The 15,261-nt window shown below is 41.7% G+C and overlaps 1 protein-coding gene across 1 annotated transcript in view; it reads right to left on the bottom strand.

Moving 5' to 3' along the window:
• CSNK1G2 (casein kinase 1 gamma 2) overlaps positions 1-15,261 on the bottom strand; it is a 132,456-nt gene that overhangs the window by 32,284 nt on the left and 84,911 nt on the right. Inside the window, exons 3-5 of the mRNA XM_032209282.1 lie at positions 3,480-3,520; positions 1,818-1,887; positions 521-669 (exon numbers count right to left, since the gene is read on the bottom strand). Of these exons, the coding sequence (XP_032065173.1) occupies positions 521-669; positions 1,818-1,887; positions 3,480-3,520 (260 nt within the window). The remainder of the gene's footprint in view (positions 1-520; positions 670-1,817; positions 1,888-3,479; positions 3,521-15,261) is intronic.

Below are 15,261 nucleotides of genomic sequence, written 5' to 3'. Positions count from 1 at the left end.
CTCATCGCCATTGTGGCAACACTGAAGCCTCCAATATGACCCCAGTCAGGCCAGCTTCAGAGTTGACAGGAAAGTCTGATCAGACTGTGGTAAAAACTCGACCAAAACATCCCACATCCTAAGTTCTTTTGCCTAGAACTTTTAATAGCAAGATAATGTTCGTTCAGTCTGTTAAGTCAACCCTCAAAAATCAGTGCTGTGTAATTTTTTGAAATTAACCTTTCTGCAAGCTCAATAAGGAAACAAAGGCACTTTGCAGGTTAAAGAGGAAATTCCCTACCACTATGTTTTTGTGCTGATTGGCAGGAAAGGAATTTTATACACGGCACATAAATCAAGGAAGGATAATGAAGGAAGAGTTGAGCAACCTGCTGCCTTGACAGCTGCTCCTTAACTCAGAGAATTCCAGGTTGCTGGAATGCGTTAACTGAGCGGGAGAGGTTTTGGAATGGATCTAAAACTGGAGGGTTGCGTGAAGATAGTAGCAATGAATGCAAGTCTCTACAGAATGGATGCTCACCAGTTGGATAGCAATCATAAGAACAGTCTTGAGAGTGAATGTCCGGTCACACAAGTCAAAGAGGTCTTCTAGGCTTGGGCCCAGCAGCTCCAAGACCATGGCGTTGTACTTTCCACATGGCCCAAAGTAGTAGACCTGAGGGATTCCTTCTGCCAAGAGTGGAAAAGAAAGTGGTGTAGTTGGACATGGTAAATATGGTTCTACGGTTTATTTCTACACCAGGAGTGTCCGATTTTGGCAACTTTAAGTCTTGTGGGCTTCAACTCTCAGAACTCTGGGAATTGAAGTCCGCACAACTTAAAAGTTGTCTTAGTTGAGAAACACTGGGCTAGAAGAACATGTGCAGTACCTTGAAAATAAGCATTCTGCAAGTCAACACAGATCCTATTTAAAGTCCTAATAATCTTCGAGGAGAGAAAATCAGAAACACTTCTATAAACATGCACCCAGCTTTTCCTTTGAATTGCATTTTAAACAGATGAAATTTTTTTAAAAAAAATATTATTCACAATTCGTTAGTAGAGTCCCCAGAAGTTTTAAAAAGGCAACCCACATCAGCATCTTTAAACACCTGCAGCAGGATCAATACACAAATAAAAATGTACGGTTACAGAGGTGAGAGTTTAATCAAAGCCTAAGGGGAGGGAGGGGAAAAGAGCTTCAGAGGTTCGAACGATTAGGATAGTGGGGATAGGAAAGAGGTTAATAATAATGTTATCAGCCAGGTTTATTAAGAAAGCGTGTTCCAAGAATTAAGCTTCTTGCAAACACTTTCTAAAACAGGGAACATTTCCTCTGTACTCGTGAGGACAAGGAAACTGAAATAAACTTTTTAAAAAATCTTAAAAAAAAACTTTTTCAGAAAACTGAAATAACTTCTTTTTTAAAAAAAAATTTTTTGGGGATAGTTCTACAAGTCGGTTACGGATGTGGTGGCTCAGTGGCTAAGACGCTGAGCTTGTCAATCAGAAAGGTCGGCAGTTTGGCGGTTCAAATCCCTAGTGCTGCCCAACAGTGAGATCCCATTACTTGTCCCAACTTCTGCCAACCTAGCAGTTCGAAAGCACATAAAAAATGCAAGTAGAAAACTAGGGACCACCTTTGGTGGGAAGGTAATTGTGTTTTGTGCTCCTTCGGCCTTTAGTCATGCCGGCCACATGACCACGGAGACGTCTTCGTACAGCGCTGGTTCTTGGGCTTTGAAACGGAGATGAGCACCACCCCCTAGAGTCGGGAACAGCTAGCATATATGTGCGAAGGGAACCTTTACCTTTACAAGTTGGTTGCTGTTACTTACCTGAATTGCCAAGCTGTTTATAGAATCGGTATTCTAAATGTAGCTGAGGAGCTCTGGATTTGATAGGTTCCTAGAAAAAAGAAAAGTTATAAATCCTACAGCCATACTTGTTAATGAAACAAGAGATAATTGCAAGCAAGCAACGAATGTGAGACAGTGATTGTGAAAGGCAGGGAACTTAGGCTGCAGGCTTATCTGACTGAACAGGACATGCCTCTAAGTCAATGTTCGCATAGGAGAGGACCATTCATGAAGCTCCTCAAGCCAACTCAGCATAGAAGATGGGTGGTCATTAAAAGTCCACTCATCTTCTTCAGTCGAAACCTCCAATTGTGTAGCAACCACAACTCCCAGAATTCTTTCTAAAAAACCAAAGTGGCAATGCCAGCTAGGCATTTGTGGATCCAGATTCCCAACACTTCTGGAAAAAATGCAATCAGGAGGATCATATGAAAGAAGGAGGGACAAATTGTTAAGAATGGCTGTGATAGCAAAACCGAAGAACTCGCCAAGTTCTAACTCTTTCCAGTAATTATGTGTGGGGGGGGGAAGATAGACCAACATATCACCAATTTTAGAAGCACGGTCACATTAGTAAGCCTCAACAAGAACAAGCTGGAGCCTTGTGGTATTTGAAAGGCCAATTGTTATGAGCCAAGCATTTGTGGGATTTTCATCAAACCAAATGGAGAAGAAACCCCCAAACATTTCACCGCTGCTCTCAACTTTTGAAGTGTCACTAGATTGACTGGCCTACAGAAGGACAACTTTAAGACTTGTGGACTTCAACTCCATGCTGGTTGGAGAATTCTGAGAGTTGGATGTCTACATATCTTGGCTAAGGTTGAAAAACACTGATCTAGTTTATTAGGAACTAGCCGATAACCCGGCGTTGCCGGGGCAATTAATTTATAGGGGGCAAATGTCCGGACCAAATGTAATTTCTAATGTTGGATTTTCTCCTTTATCAGAGGGAGCGCCCTTGCAGAAGACTGTGAAGCCATTACCATGGCAACTCCACTGCGCTGTACAGTGGAAGCCATTTTATGGCAGTACAGTAGAAGCAATTTTAAGGCACAACAGGCTGTATCTTAACAGAAGACACACTTCAAGGGGTTTTAGAGATGTCTTACCCCCACAGTATTTATTTCCAGAGAGTAAGTCATCTGTGTACCAAGTTTGATTGAAATTGTTCAAGGTGTTCCAGAGTTATGCTGGAACACACACGTACGTACGTACGTACGTATATACGTGTGTGTGTATGTGTGTTGCATTTGTTCTGATAAATAAATAAAGGGAGACTAGTATAGATCTATTTCAAGCTATTTAGCTCTCATCAGCTAGCCATACCCTTACTGGGAATCGAACCTTATTTATTTATCAGCACAAATGCAACACAAATGTAACAAGGCAACATAAAAAAATGGCTTTGTGCTTGGATGGCTCCCAGAGTGAGCCAATAGACAGAAAAGGGAAGCAGTATAGTCGCTCCCATATTTGGGCATACCAGGGGTTGTGACACAATATATATAATGATAGATAGATATATAGATATAGATACACACACACGAACACACACACACACACACACACATATAAATGGGAAGAAAAAAAGGACCAGCTTCAAAACCCGACAACAATATGCACTAGAAATAAGCTTACCAACTTGATTGCTACATATTCATTTGTGTAGAGGTTCTTCCCTGTAAAATAAGAAAGGGAATTAAGACAAGGAAGGAAAGAAAAACAAAGATTTCCCATTTAGGATCACCGCACTGGGAGATCACAGGAGAGAGTTCTGTGCAGAAAATATACTAATTTCTGATTTCTAATTTAGGGGCATAGTGGTGGATTGAAAAAAAGATTGCACAAGCCATGAACACAAAACCTGCTTATTGAACGACGACGATTCATTGACCACAAGACCAGATTTAAATCTGCAAGAAAACCTTTGGTTGATGCACACAAGATGAAAAACAACAGTGCTTTTCTTTTAGAGGCAAAAATATAGAAGAGGTTTGCCACTGTCTTTTTCAAATGTCCAGTCTAGCCTACAGCCAGACTCTGGCATTTTCCTGCAGTGTCCCTTTCAACCTAGTCTGACCTTGTTTAGCTTCTAAAATCAGTAAAGACCCCCCCCCCCCAAGTTGCAAAACTCAATGAAAAGAATCTAACACAGATAAGAAGGGAGAGGTTTCTCTTTTTAAGAGTCCAGAGACAGGAAATGTCAACTAAACAAAACCACACATGGCTTTCAAAACTGATAACCTGACCATGATTCAGTTTATCAGTCATTTAAGTGTCATCTCCTTTTTTCACCCCCAAAAGTAGGATACCCGTTATTAGCTGGATACCCGTGCTTTGCAATGAAACTATGTGATCGGGCAATGCAGGAGAAATCTCCGGTTCAATCTATTGACTCAGTGGGGGTTGGTGATTGAATACAGAAGGGAATATCGCTCCCACCACCTTGAGTCCAGCAGCAGTTCCATAGGTGGAAGGCGTAAAGATTTTGATAAGCTACCGACATTTAGTACTGTAAGGAGCCCCAGACCACTCCAGAGTAAAGGAGTGGAATGTCTGCCAGTTTGAACTGAGGTAATAGCATATGAGGCAACTGGCAGTTGGAACAGAGTTCTTTTCAGGTGGGGAGGGGGAGTAGAACTCCTTAGCATCAGAGAGTGTTAATTACTATGTAAATAATACTAATGATCTGATGGTCATTTTGAAAAATCCTTTCTTAGCGAGCACCTAGAAGCCAAGAGGAACATGCATGCCAAATTTCAAGTTTATAGGCTTTAAGGTTCTGGAGATTTCGTGATGAGTGAGTGATATTTGGCTTTTATATATATACGGTAGATTTCCCACATTCATGGTTAAAAGGCAACACACAGGACTTGCTTCATAGAGAGAAAGGACTGTAAATCAGGCCAGTGTAATATGGGGCCTGCTGGCATTTGTAAAAAAGTCAATTCAATTCAATATTGCCACACTTTGCTGATGCCAGGAAGAATCGGCTGCCATTATCCTAGAAGACCTGCTGATGAATCTCACCGATGACGCCAGGTCCATCGTTGCTGCCAGTCTGCACACCAGCTATTCCTTTGTGGCCCACAATTATTTTTAATTTTATCAATGTAATCCTTTCTCTAAGCTGTGCAGGCCTGCTGTAGACAGAAACAGACGATTTATGAATGCAAGCAGCTTAGATGAAGTTCATGTACACACAGCCATTGTGTACACAGCCTACTCAAACACATTTAGAGAAACAGTGATCACTACTATCTTGGAAGGAATTCCTCTCATCATAAAGACTTTATTTCCTACTGAAATCCTATAAGTCAGGCCCTTTATTCTGTATCCTACACTCAATGAGATATACCAGTGATGGCGAATCTTTTTGGCACCGAGTGCTCAAACCGGAACACGTGTACACGTGCATGCGCCGGAGCATGGAAGGAATTCCTCTCATCATAAAGACTTTATTTCCTACTGAAATCCTATAAGTCAGGCCCTTTATTCTGTATCCTACACTCAATGAGATATACCAGTGATGGCGAATCTTTTTGGCACCGAGTGCTCAAACCGGAACACGTGTACACGTGCATGCGCCGGAGCACCGGAAACCCGAAGACCAGCTGGCCAGTGCGGGCATGACTGTTTTTTGGCCATTTTGAGGACTGTTTTTGGCCATTTTGGGGGCTGTTTTCTGGCACTCTGGCACTCCGGCACCCATGAAGATCAGCTGGCAACAGCGTACGTGCCCACAGAGAGGGCTCTGCGTGCCACCTCTGGCACGCATGCCATAGGTTCGCCATCATGGAGATATATTGTAGGTAATCCTCAATTTACGACCACAATTGAAGCCAAAATTTCTCTTAAATATAAAAAATTCCAAGTTTCCACGGTCACTTCCCTTAAAAATTGCTGACGGTTCCACTTTGTCTATTAACCTTCAATATTAGTTAGTATGATATTATTGGTTAATATCTAATTCCACTGAGATTAAATTAGAAACCTCATTGCTGGCTTTCCAAAAAGTAGTAAAAGCCGAGGCCAAGCCTCTGGGGACTGAATGGTCACCATTCCACTTCAGGTTTAGTGGGTGGTTGCCTTTTTAATCCACTTTCACATTTTTACTCTGTTTTATGTTGTAAAAAGCCACTAAAATGGATGGATGGATGGATAGAGATGTATATACAGGTAGTCCTCAACTTGCGATCACAGTTGAAGCCAAAATTTCTGTTGCTAAACAAGACAGTTGTTAAGTGAGTTTTGCTCCATTTCACGACCTTTCTTGCCACAGTTGCTAAGTGAATCACTGCAATTGTGAAGTTAGTAACATGGTTGTTAAGTGAATCTGGCTTCCCCATTGACTGGCTTTGCTTTGTCAGAAGGCTGCAAAAGGTGATCGCATGACCACAGGCACTGCAACTGTCATAACTGTGAGTCAGGGGCCAAGTATCTGAATTTTGATGATGTGACCAAGGGGATGCTGCAACGGTTGTGTGGGGAAATGGTCATAAGTCTGGCTGTGTGGTTTGTTCTGCATTCTTAAGGAGCCGATTATTTTAACTGATGTCTTGCATTGCTCCTTTCCCTGGTTTGAATGCTTTCCTTCTTGTTGCTTGGTTAGCCAGCTGGAGTTATTGGATTAAGGATGGGCTGCCATATACAATTTGCAAAATAAACAAATAAATGAGCCTCCCAGGTATGGTTAGATGATTAATGCCCTCATCGTTACTACTTCAATCGGTTGTGGGAAAATCATCCACCTGATTCAGCCTGAACGGTTGATTGGCGGTAGTCACCAATCACAGCAGGTGGCAGAATCTAACCAACCCTGGCTGATTTTAGGGAAGCTAAACAGGACTGGACCTTGTTGGTGTTATTAGGCAGAGCGTGCTTGAAAATCCCAGAGCTATAGATTGGGAAGGCAAAAAGCCACCTGGGAGGAAGCAATGGAAATGTTTCCAGTAAAACTTCAGAGACATAGAGAAATATAACCAAGAGGAGTCCACTCAAACTCGAGGGAGCTTTTCATTTTTAGTAGGTTCAGGTGGTCCTAGACTTACGACCACTACGGGGGCCAGAATCTATGTTGCTTAAGCAAGTTGGTGGTTAAGTGAGTTGCGCCCAATTTTACAATCTTATTTGCCATGTTTTTTAAGTGAATCATTGCCGTTAAGTGAATCCGGGTTCCTCCATTGACTCTGCTTGTTGGAAACCATCTGGGAAGGTCCCAAATGGCGACTGCCTGACCCTTTGACGGATGCCCCGATTAAACCATGAGTCTCGGGTAACCTGGGAGACAGCCTTGAGAAAGATATGCACGGAATGTGATTCTGTGTGTGGCTGCCGTGCTGCATCGTCAGTTCCCCATCCCCCTTGCCTATGGCAATTCAAGAGAGGGCCAGGGAGCTTTGTGTGTTGACACCTTGGACACTGAACTGTCCTAAATACAAGGCAATGGCCAAGTGCCAAATTTTGATCACATGACTGTGGAGATGCAGTGATGGTTCTAAGTAGAAGGACCTATTGTAAGGACCGTTTTTTAAATGTTACCATATTTTTCGGAGTATAAGACACACCTTTTTTCCTCAAAAAAGAGGATGAAAATCTGGGTGCGTCTTATACACTGAATACAGCATTTTTGGCCTCCCAAAACCCCACCCCCTTCGCAAAACAGCCCACATTTGCTCATTTTTGCCCTTCCCCAGCCCCCAGGATCACCCTGGAAGCCTCCTAAAGGCTTTTATAAGATATGGGATTTATTTTATCAATGGTTAGATAAAAAATATGGAAATGAAAGATACTAGAGAATGTTATCAATACAATGAATAATAGAATGATACTGAATATAACATAAAGATATACTATTATTGGATAGATTGAAAATGATGTAATGAACTGTTATAATATAAATGAACCCAATATTTACTATATCTCATGTAAAATGAAGGAATAATAGTGATAGTCAAACAAATGAGATATAATGATAATAATGTACACAAACATATTTGATTTGATATTATGTGATTTATATAAACTGCAAGTGATAACTATGGAAAGAATGCACAAAAACGTTGTCACCAATCAACACACTGTATGTAATGGAAGATGGTTCTATGTTTTATGTCTTGTTTGTCTATGTCTGTGTCCAAAAATCTTTTTATAAAAAAAAAAGAATATTACGCATAAAATGAAGTAATAATAGTTATAGTCATATAAATGATTAACAATTATAATAATGTATACATATATATACTAGATTGATAATATGAAATTGTAAGTGAGGACTATGGAGAGGATACATAAAAATTTTGTAACCAAATATAAACAATTTTACAAAATAAAATATAAAGATGTAATATTAGTGGATGGTTTTGGAATGCCATAATCATGTAAATTTATTTTAAACTTAGAATATCTCACATAAAAGGAAGTAACAATGGTTGTAGTAAAATAAATGTTTAATAATGGTAATAATTGTATACATATATATTAGATGGATAATATGAGATTCTATATAAATTGTAAGTGAAGACTGTGGTAAGGGAGCACAAAGGTTTTGTAACCAATCGACACACTGTATGTAACTGGAGGATGGTTTTTAATGTTTTATGCCTGTTTGTTTGTTTGTTCAAAAATAAAAAAATGGGGGGGGGAGAGTTGAAGGTCACCTTATTTCTTTCCCATCCTTTATCAGGTAATTGACTTTCTGGTTTTTCCTTGATTAGGTTAAAAACCTTAGAACAATTATTCTTTGATTTACTCCAGCAGGGCACAGATTTCTGTCTGAAGTTCTTAATCATGAGTTGCCATTCCCAAATCCCATTTTTAAAGCATCTAACAGAATATAATAGAATAACAAGTTGGAAAGGTCTTCTAGTCCAACTCCCTGCTTAGGCAGGAAACCCTACACCACTTCAGACAAATGGCTATCCAACATCTTCTTAAAGACTTCCAGTGTTGGGGCATTCACAACTTCTGGAGGCAAGTTGTCCCACTGATTAATTGTTCTCACTGTCAGGAAATTTCTCCTTTGTTCTAAGTTGCTTCTCTCCTTGATTAGTTTCCACCCATTGCTTCTTGTTCTACCCTCAGGTGCTTTGGAGAATAGCTTGACTCCCTCTTCTTTGTGGCAACCCCTGAGATATTGGAAGACTGCTATCATGTCTCCCCTAGTCCTTATTTTCATTAAACTAGGCATACCCAGTTCCTGCAACCGTTCTTCATATGTTTTAGCCTCCAGTCCCCTAATCCTCTTTGTTGCTGTTCTCTGCACTCTTTCTACAGTCTCTGCATTATTTTTTTACATTGTGGCAATCAAAACTGGTTGCAGTATTTCAAGTGTGGCCTTACCAAGGCATTATAAAGTGGTATTAACACTTCATGTGATCTTGATTCTATCCCTCTGTTTATACAGCCTAGAACTGTGTTGGCTTTTTTGGCAGCTGCTGCACATGGCTGGCTCATATTTAAATGGTTGTCCACTGGGACTCCAAGATCCCTTGTGATACTCTTCAGCCAAAACTCATAACTCTTCCGTCTTTCTCCTCCCAATCCCTCTTGGCCTACGTAGACCATCATCTTAGAAACACACACCATGTTCCCAGGGACTAAATCCCTCCTGTCAACACCGTGTCCATGGCCAGCTACTCTTGTGTGATATTTATATTTTATTTCCCTCTCAAGTCTTCCTCTGTAAACTGAAAGGATGGATTCAGACCAAGAGGAACCTTTTAAAAATATGTTGGAATGGTAGATTCATTTCAAAACACTCAACTAACAAGCAGGCATTCAAGGCTTTCTTTTTTAAGGCCGATGGGTGGAGAAGCTTAATGCCCTTCAGGATCTAATTCCTTTGTTGGCCACAGCAACATTGCCCAATTTTCTCTTTAAATGATACATTTATAGCGCCCTATTTAATACTTAAATATTTGCTTTTACGTGGGTGCTGACTGCAAACATGCAAACCGAAAACAAGTCCAGAATGAAACCAGTACCACCCTAGCAGGCTTTGTTTTTTTGTTTTTTAAAAAACACCTCTGTATAAATTTCACTTTTGTTAGTTCGATTGAAGTCACAAAAAGTGTGAAACTTTAAGAATGCCATGAAATGTTGACTGAGCAAACAGATTAGAAAGGGGAGGGGAACAGGGGGAGGGGGAATATGTACATTACCTCCTTAATTAGAGCTTCCAAACCGTGGCCCGACAAAACCGTGCTCGTCAAAATAGCAGCGACAAAACCACGTCGCTAAAGCCGCGACATCATCACCACGACGTCATCACCGCGGCGACAACAGCGCGGCGACAGAAAGCTGATTTAAATTAAGGTAAGGGTTAGGATTAGGTTTAGGGGTTTGGTTTAGGTTTAGGGTTAGGTTTAGGGTTAGGTTTAGGGTTAGGTTTAAGGTTAGGTTTAGGGTTAGGTTTAAGGTTAGGTTTAGGGTTAGGTTTAGGGTTAGGTTTAAGGTTAGGTTTAGGGTTAGGGTGCTGAGTGCTTCGGAAGGCGCAGATTTGCTCTCTGCGGTTATGTCGTCGCGCTAGGGTCGCCTTTTTCCTTAGCACTTCGGACAGTGCGGATTTGCCCTCCGCGCTTATGTCGGTGCGGATAAGGGCTTCACGGTTTTGTCGGTGAACCCTTCCAAACATGGAAAGAGGATACCATCAAACATGCAGTTACCAAAAACTTTGGATATTTTTAACATTTCAGGGGCCTAAAGCAGCAGTCCCAAATCTTGGCTTGGTGGGCCGGCTGGGGAAGGGAGAGGGGAATTGGGCAAGTGGAAGGCCGGTGCACAAAATGAGGACGAGCGGCAGGCTGGCGTGCACACATGCGATTACCCACCAGTCTGTTGCTAACGCTGCCCAATTCCAAATAGGCAATGGCCAGGCAGTGGGCCGCGGTCCAGAGATTGGAGACCCCTGGCCTAAGGGACAAACTGTCCTCCTTAAAATCTGTAGAAGGCCGAAATATTTTCTCCTTAAAAGCTCGTGACAGAATACGTGCATGTGCCCACATCCATAATGCAATGGGCCTTGCAATGCACATGTGTGCATGACCCCTCCAGTGTTCTCCCACCCACCCACCCCATGCATGCACGCGACACCCCCGTGCCCCATTTTGGGCCTAGCAGGCCTCCCTGAAGCCTCCTGAAACAAAAAACGGGTCATGGGCGTAGTTGCCCCCCTCTGTGGTCTCCCCCGCTTCCCGTATATGCGCGCCCAACCCCTCCACCCATCCCATGCATGTGCGCATCTCCCGCATGCACAGCAGCAACCCAGTGGGTGGTGGGTGTGCATGCGCAGTGGAGCTGAGCTGGGCGAAGGCTCGCACACCTGCAGAGAGGATTCTGCGTAGCACACGTGCCATAGGTTCACCATCACGGGTCTAGGCTTTGACCATTTCTGGAGTATGGCTGTCAAGCTGCAATGAAAGCGTTTCGAATAGTCCTCAACTTAGAAGAAAAATTGGGTCTGGGATTCCATTGCTAACAAGACGCTTGCTAACCGTGTCAAGAAAGGTTTTAAATGGGGCAAAACTCACTTAATAAATGTCTCACTTAACAAAAGAAATTCTGTGCTTGTAAGTTGGAGGCTACCTGTAATAGGAGCCATGGTGATGCAGTGGTTAAGAGTGCAATATTACAAGCTAATTCTGCCTATAGCCAGGAGTTCAATACTGACAGAGTTCAAGATTGACTTGGCTGTCCATCCTTCCGAGGTGGGTAAAATGAGAACCCAGATTGTTGGGGGCAATAGGCTGACTCTGTAAACCGCTTAGAGAGGGCTGTAAAAGCCCTGTGAAGCGGTATATAACTCTAAGTCCTATTGCTATTCCAAAGAGTTATTAAAATAATGGTTGTAAGTCGAGGATTACTTGTATGTGACCCTTGAGTTAATGAAATTTGCTCCTTCGTGCATCAAGAGATTTTGAAGATTGCTTCTTTAAAAACACATTAAAAAAAATCACGATTATTTTTTATCATAATTAGATAATATATTTATCGCCCCAAAATGGATGTTCTCCAATAAAAGTACAGGAGAGGCAATTAGCAATAACTGGGGATGTGATAAAAGACAAATTTGTTTTGAGTTAATACCAAAAAATCCCTATGTTGAATTAATTCAATACATTTGCTAGGATTGCCTTTCCCCCGGATGTTTCACATTAAGAGCTATGATTTGCTATGATCTGCAAAATACACCTAGGGTGGTCAAGCCAAATCTCCTTTCTATAGGTAAAGGTAAAGGTTCCCCTCGCACATATGTACTAGTCGTTCCCGACTCTAGGGGGCGGTGCTCATCTATGTTTCAAAGCCGAAGAGCCAGCGCTGTCTGAAGATGTCTCCGTGGTCATGTGGCCGGCATAACTAAACGCCGGAGGCGCACGGAATGCTATTTCAGCTTCCCACCAAAGTGGTCCCTATTTTTCTACTTGTTGTCAGGCCTGCAGCGGTTCCTTTAAGAATCTTTGGCCTGCCACTCTTATTAAGGGGGGGGGGGGGATTTAGCAAAGGATAGAATGTGTTGTTTTCAAAATAAAAAATTCCTTCCTAGAAGCTCAAAGTCATCTTTTGTCTCCCCCCAACCTTTACACCTGACCGGAAGCAGTTAGGCATAGACGCCAGTGTGGAAGAAGAAGATTGGACCATGTGATGGACTGTGGGTGTGGGGGCAAGATCATGAACTTTTAACTGGGTGGGATTCTGATGTAACTTCCAGAGTTGGAATCCGCATAGCACGATGCCAACATGCCTGCTTTATTAAATTGGAACTTTAAGCATAGTTTTGCCTTCGACTCTGACTTAATTCTGCACGATATTTGGAACGCTAATACTTGCACTTGAACCGCTGAACTGCCGACCTTTCTGATCAACTTCACCAATCTGTTGTTTGTTTGTTTGTTTGTTTGTAAGAAAAAACCCTAGCTATTGTACTATAGAGCAGGCGTCTCCAACCTTGGCAGCCTGGAGGACTTCAACTCCCAGAATTGGAGACCCCTGCTGTAGAGAACCATTCACTGGCTGCTCCCTTCTCCTCCTCCTGGCTAACGAGGCCTATGGGCCGTAAATATTTCAATTATATTGCAACGTGCTGGAGGTCCCACACAAATTTTTAATGTTGGAACATGAATACATTTAGTCATTGCTAAAAAGCTGTGAGCCATCACCATTACCCCCCTCTTCCCAAAGTAATTTGTCCTTGCATTTCATTAGTGCAATGCATCATCCCAGCACCTGCTTCCTTACATCATGCAGACTTCCTCGCTGGCCTTTGATTTCTAAATACTCACAAGTATTTACAAGGAAGGAAGGAAGGAAAGGAAGGAAGGAAGGAAGGAAGGAAGGAAGGAAGGGAGGGAGGAAGGAAGGAAGGAAGGAAGGAAGGAAGGAAGATTGCAATAAAGTAGGGAAGATATGCTTTTATTTCCAGGCCTGTTACACACCAGATTTGGGTATTCTTGGGAGAGGAGCCAATGTACTACCATCATTGTTGTTGTTAGTTGTGAAGTCGTGTCTGATCCATTGTGACCCCATGGACAACGTTCCTCCAAGCCTTCCTGTCCTCTACCATCCTCTGGAGTCCATTTAAGCTCACGCCTACTGCTTCAGTGACTCCATCCATTCTCTGCCATCCCCTTCTTCTTTTGCCCTCCATCTTTCCCAGCATTAGGCTCTTCTCCAGTGAGTCTACCACCATACTCATGACCAAAATAAGAACCACTTTGAGGAAGAAATTATGTGCTGTGCTGAAAGATTCCCCAACCTCAAAATATTCTGGTTGACCTTCCCAACTGCACCTCTTTTTTTGGGGGGGGGGGGGGATTTGAAACAGAGCTAAGCACAACAATGTGTAGATCTATATACCATTTGTGACTGGATACAGATAATCCTGAGTTATGATTGATGACTTAGCCGCTGTTCAAATTCGCAATGGCCTTCTCTGGGGGTAGGGATTCAGATTCCCGTGGCTAGCCACCCCCCTGTGGTCACATGACCATACTTCAGACACTTGGGAATGTCCACACATATGATTGTCCCAAAGGTGCTTTTTCAGGAGGCAACTGGATTTTCTTTTTTTTTTCCTTTGAAGACTTTTTTTTTCTTTGAAGACGTTGCGCTTCTCATCCAAGAAGCTTCTTCAGCGCTGATTGGATGGTGGGGAACGGAAGGATTTATATTCCTTGCAGGCAGCTGGTCATTTGCATCCTATTAGAGGTTCGCTGAAGCATCTGGAGTTTTATCTGCGTCCTCAGCGGTCACTTTAGTAGTGCTAATGGTTCCTGTAGTCTGCAGCCTTTTATCTGGAAATCCATTCCTACCCCTCCCCAAACATTTGAAGGGTGTCCATCCCAAATTGTACAGCTGAAAGTCTCTTGAGATTCTCAGTCATCCAGGTAAACCTCCAAATGTTTTAACGAACCTCTAAAAGGATGCAGATGACCAGCTGACTGCAAGGAATATAAATCCTTCCATTCTCCACTATCCTGTCAGAGCCGAAGAAGCTTCTTGGATGAGAAGTGAAACGCCTTCAAAGAAGAACCAAAGAAATCTCATTTTTGATGAGAACCGTCTGGTTTTTCGGCAAAACTGGCTTATAGCGAACCACCGGTTCCTTTAATGACAGCTTAACAATCGCTGCCAAAAAAGTTGTAAAATCGGGTTGGTTATATGAGTGACCCAACTGTCACAACCTATGAACATGATGGCTAGGCTGCATCACAGTCGTAACTCAAGGACTGCCTCTATACTCAATATGGTCCTATCTTTGAAAGCAGCTTGGATTCAAAACTGTGTTGACTCATTTTGCCTTGATCCTATGGTTAACCCACACTGACAGAACCATTGTCTACCTACATGGACTTCTGAATTCGTTTCCAAACTCACCCTTCTCCCAAATCTTTGGTATACACATTCTTGGCATTCAGCAAGTTATCTCTGAGATAGATAGATAGATAGATAGATAGATAGATAGATAGATAGATAGATAGATAGATAGATAGATAGATAGATGGATGATAGATGGATAAATAAAGATGATAATGGATAGATAGATAGATAGATAGATAGATGATAGATAGATAATAAATAGATAGATGATAAATAGATAGAGATATATAAATGATAGATAGATAGATGATAGATAGATGATAAATAGATAGAGATAGATAGATAGATATAGATAGATAGATAATAGATAGATGATAAATAGATAGATAGATGATAGATAGATAGATGATAAATAGAGATAGATGATAAATAGATAGATATAGATATAGATAGATGATAAATAGATAGATAGATAAATTGATAGATAGATGATAGATAATAAATATAGATAGATGATAAATAGATAGATGATAAATAGATAGATGATAGATAGATAGATAGATAGATAGATAGATAGATATAGATAGATAGATAGATAGATAGA

The sequence above is a fragment of the Thamnophis elegans genome, chromosome 1, assembly GCF_009769535.1.
Source record: "Thamnophis elegans isolate rThaEle1 chromosome 1, rThaEle1.pri, whole genome shotgun sequence".
In the NCBI taxonomy this organism is placed as follows: Eukaryota; Metazoa; Chordata; class Lepidosauria; order Squamata; family Colubridae; genus Thamnophis; species Thamnophis elegans.
The sequence above is the reverse complement of the archived record's forward strand: the minus strand, read 5'-3'. Positions and strand labels throughout refer to the sequence as shown.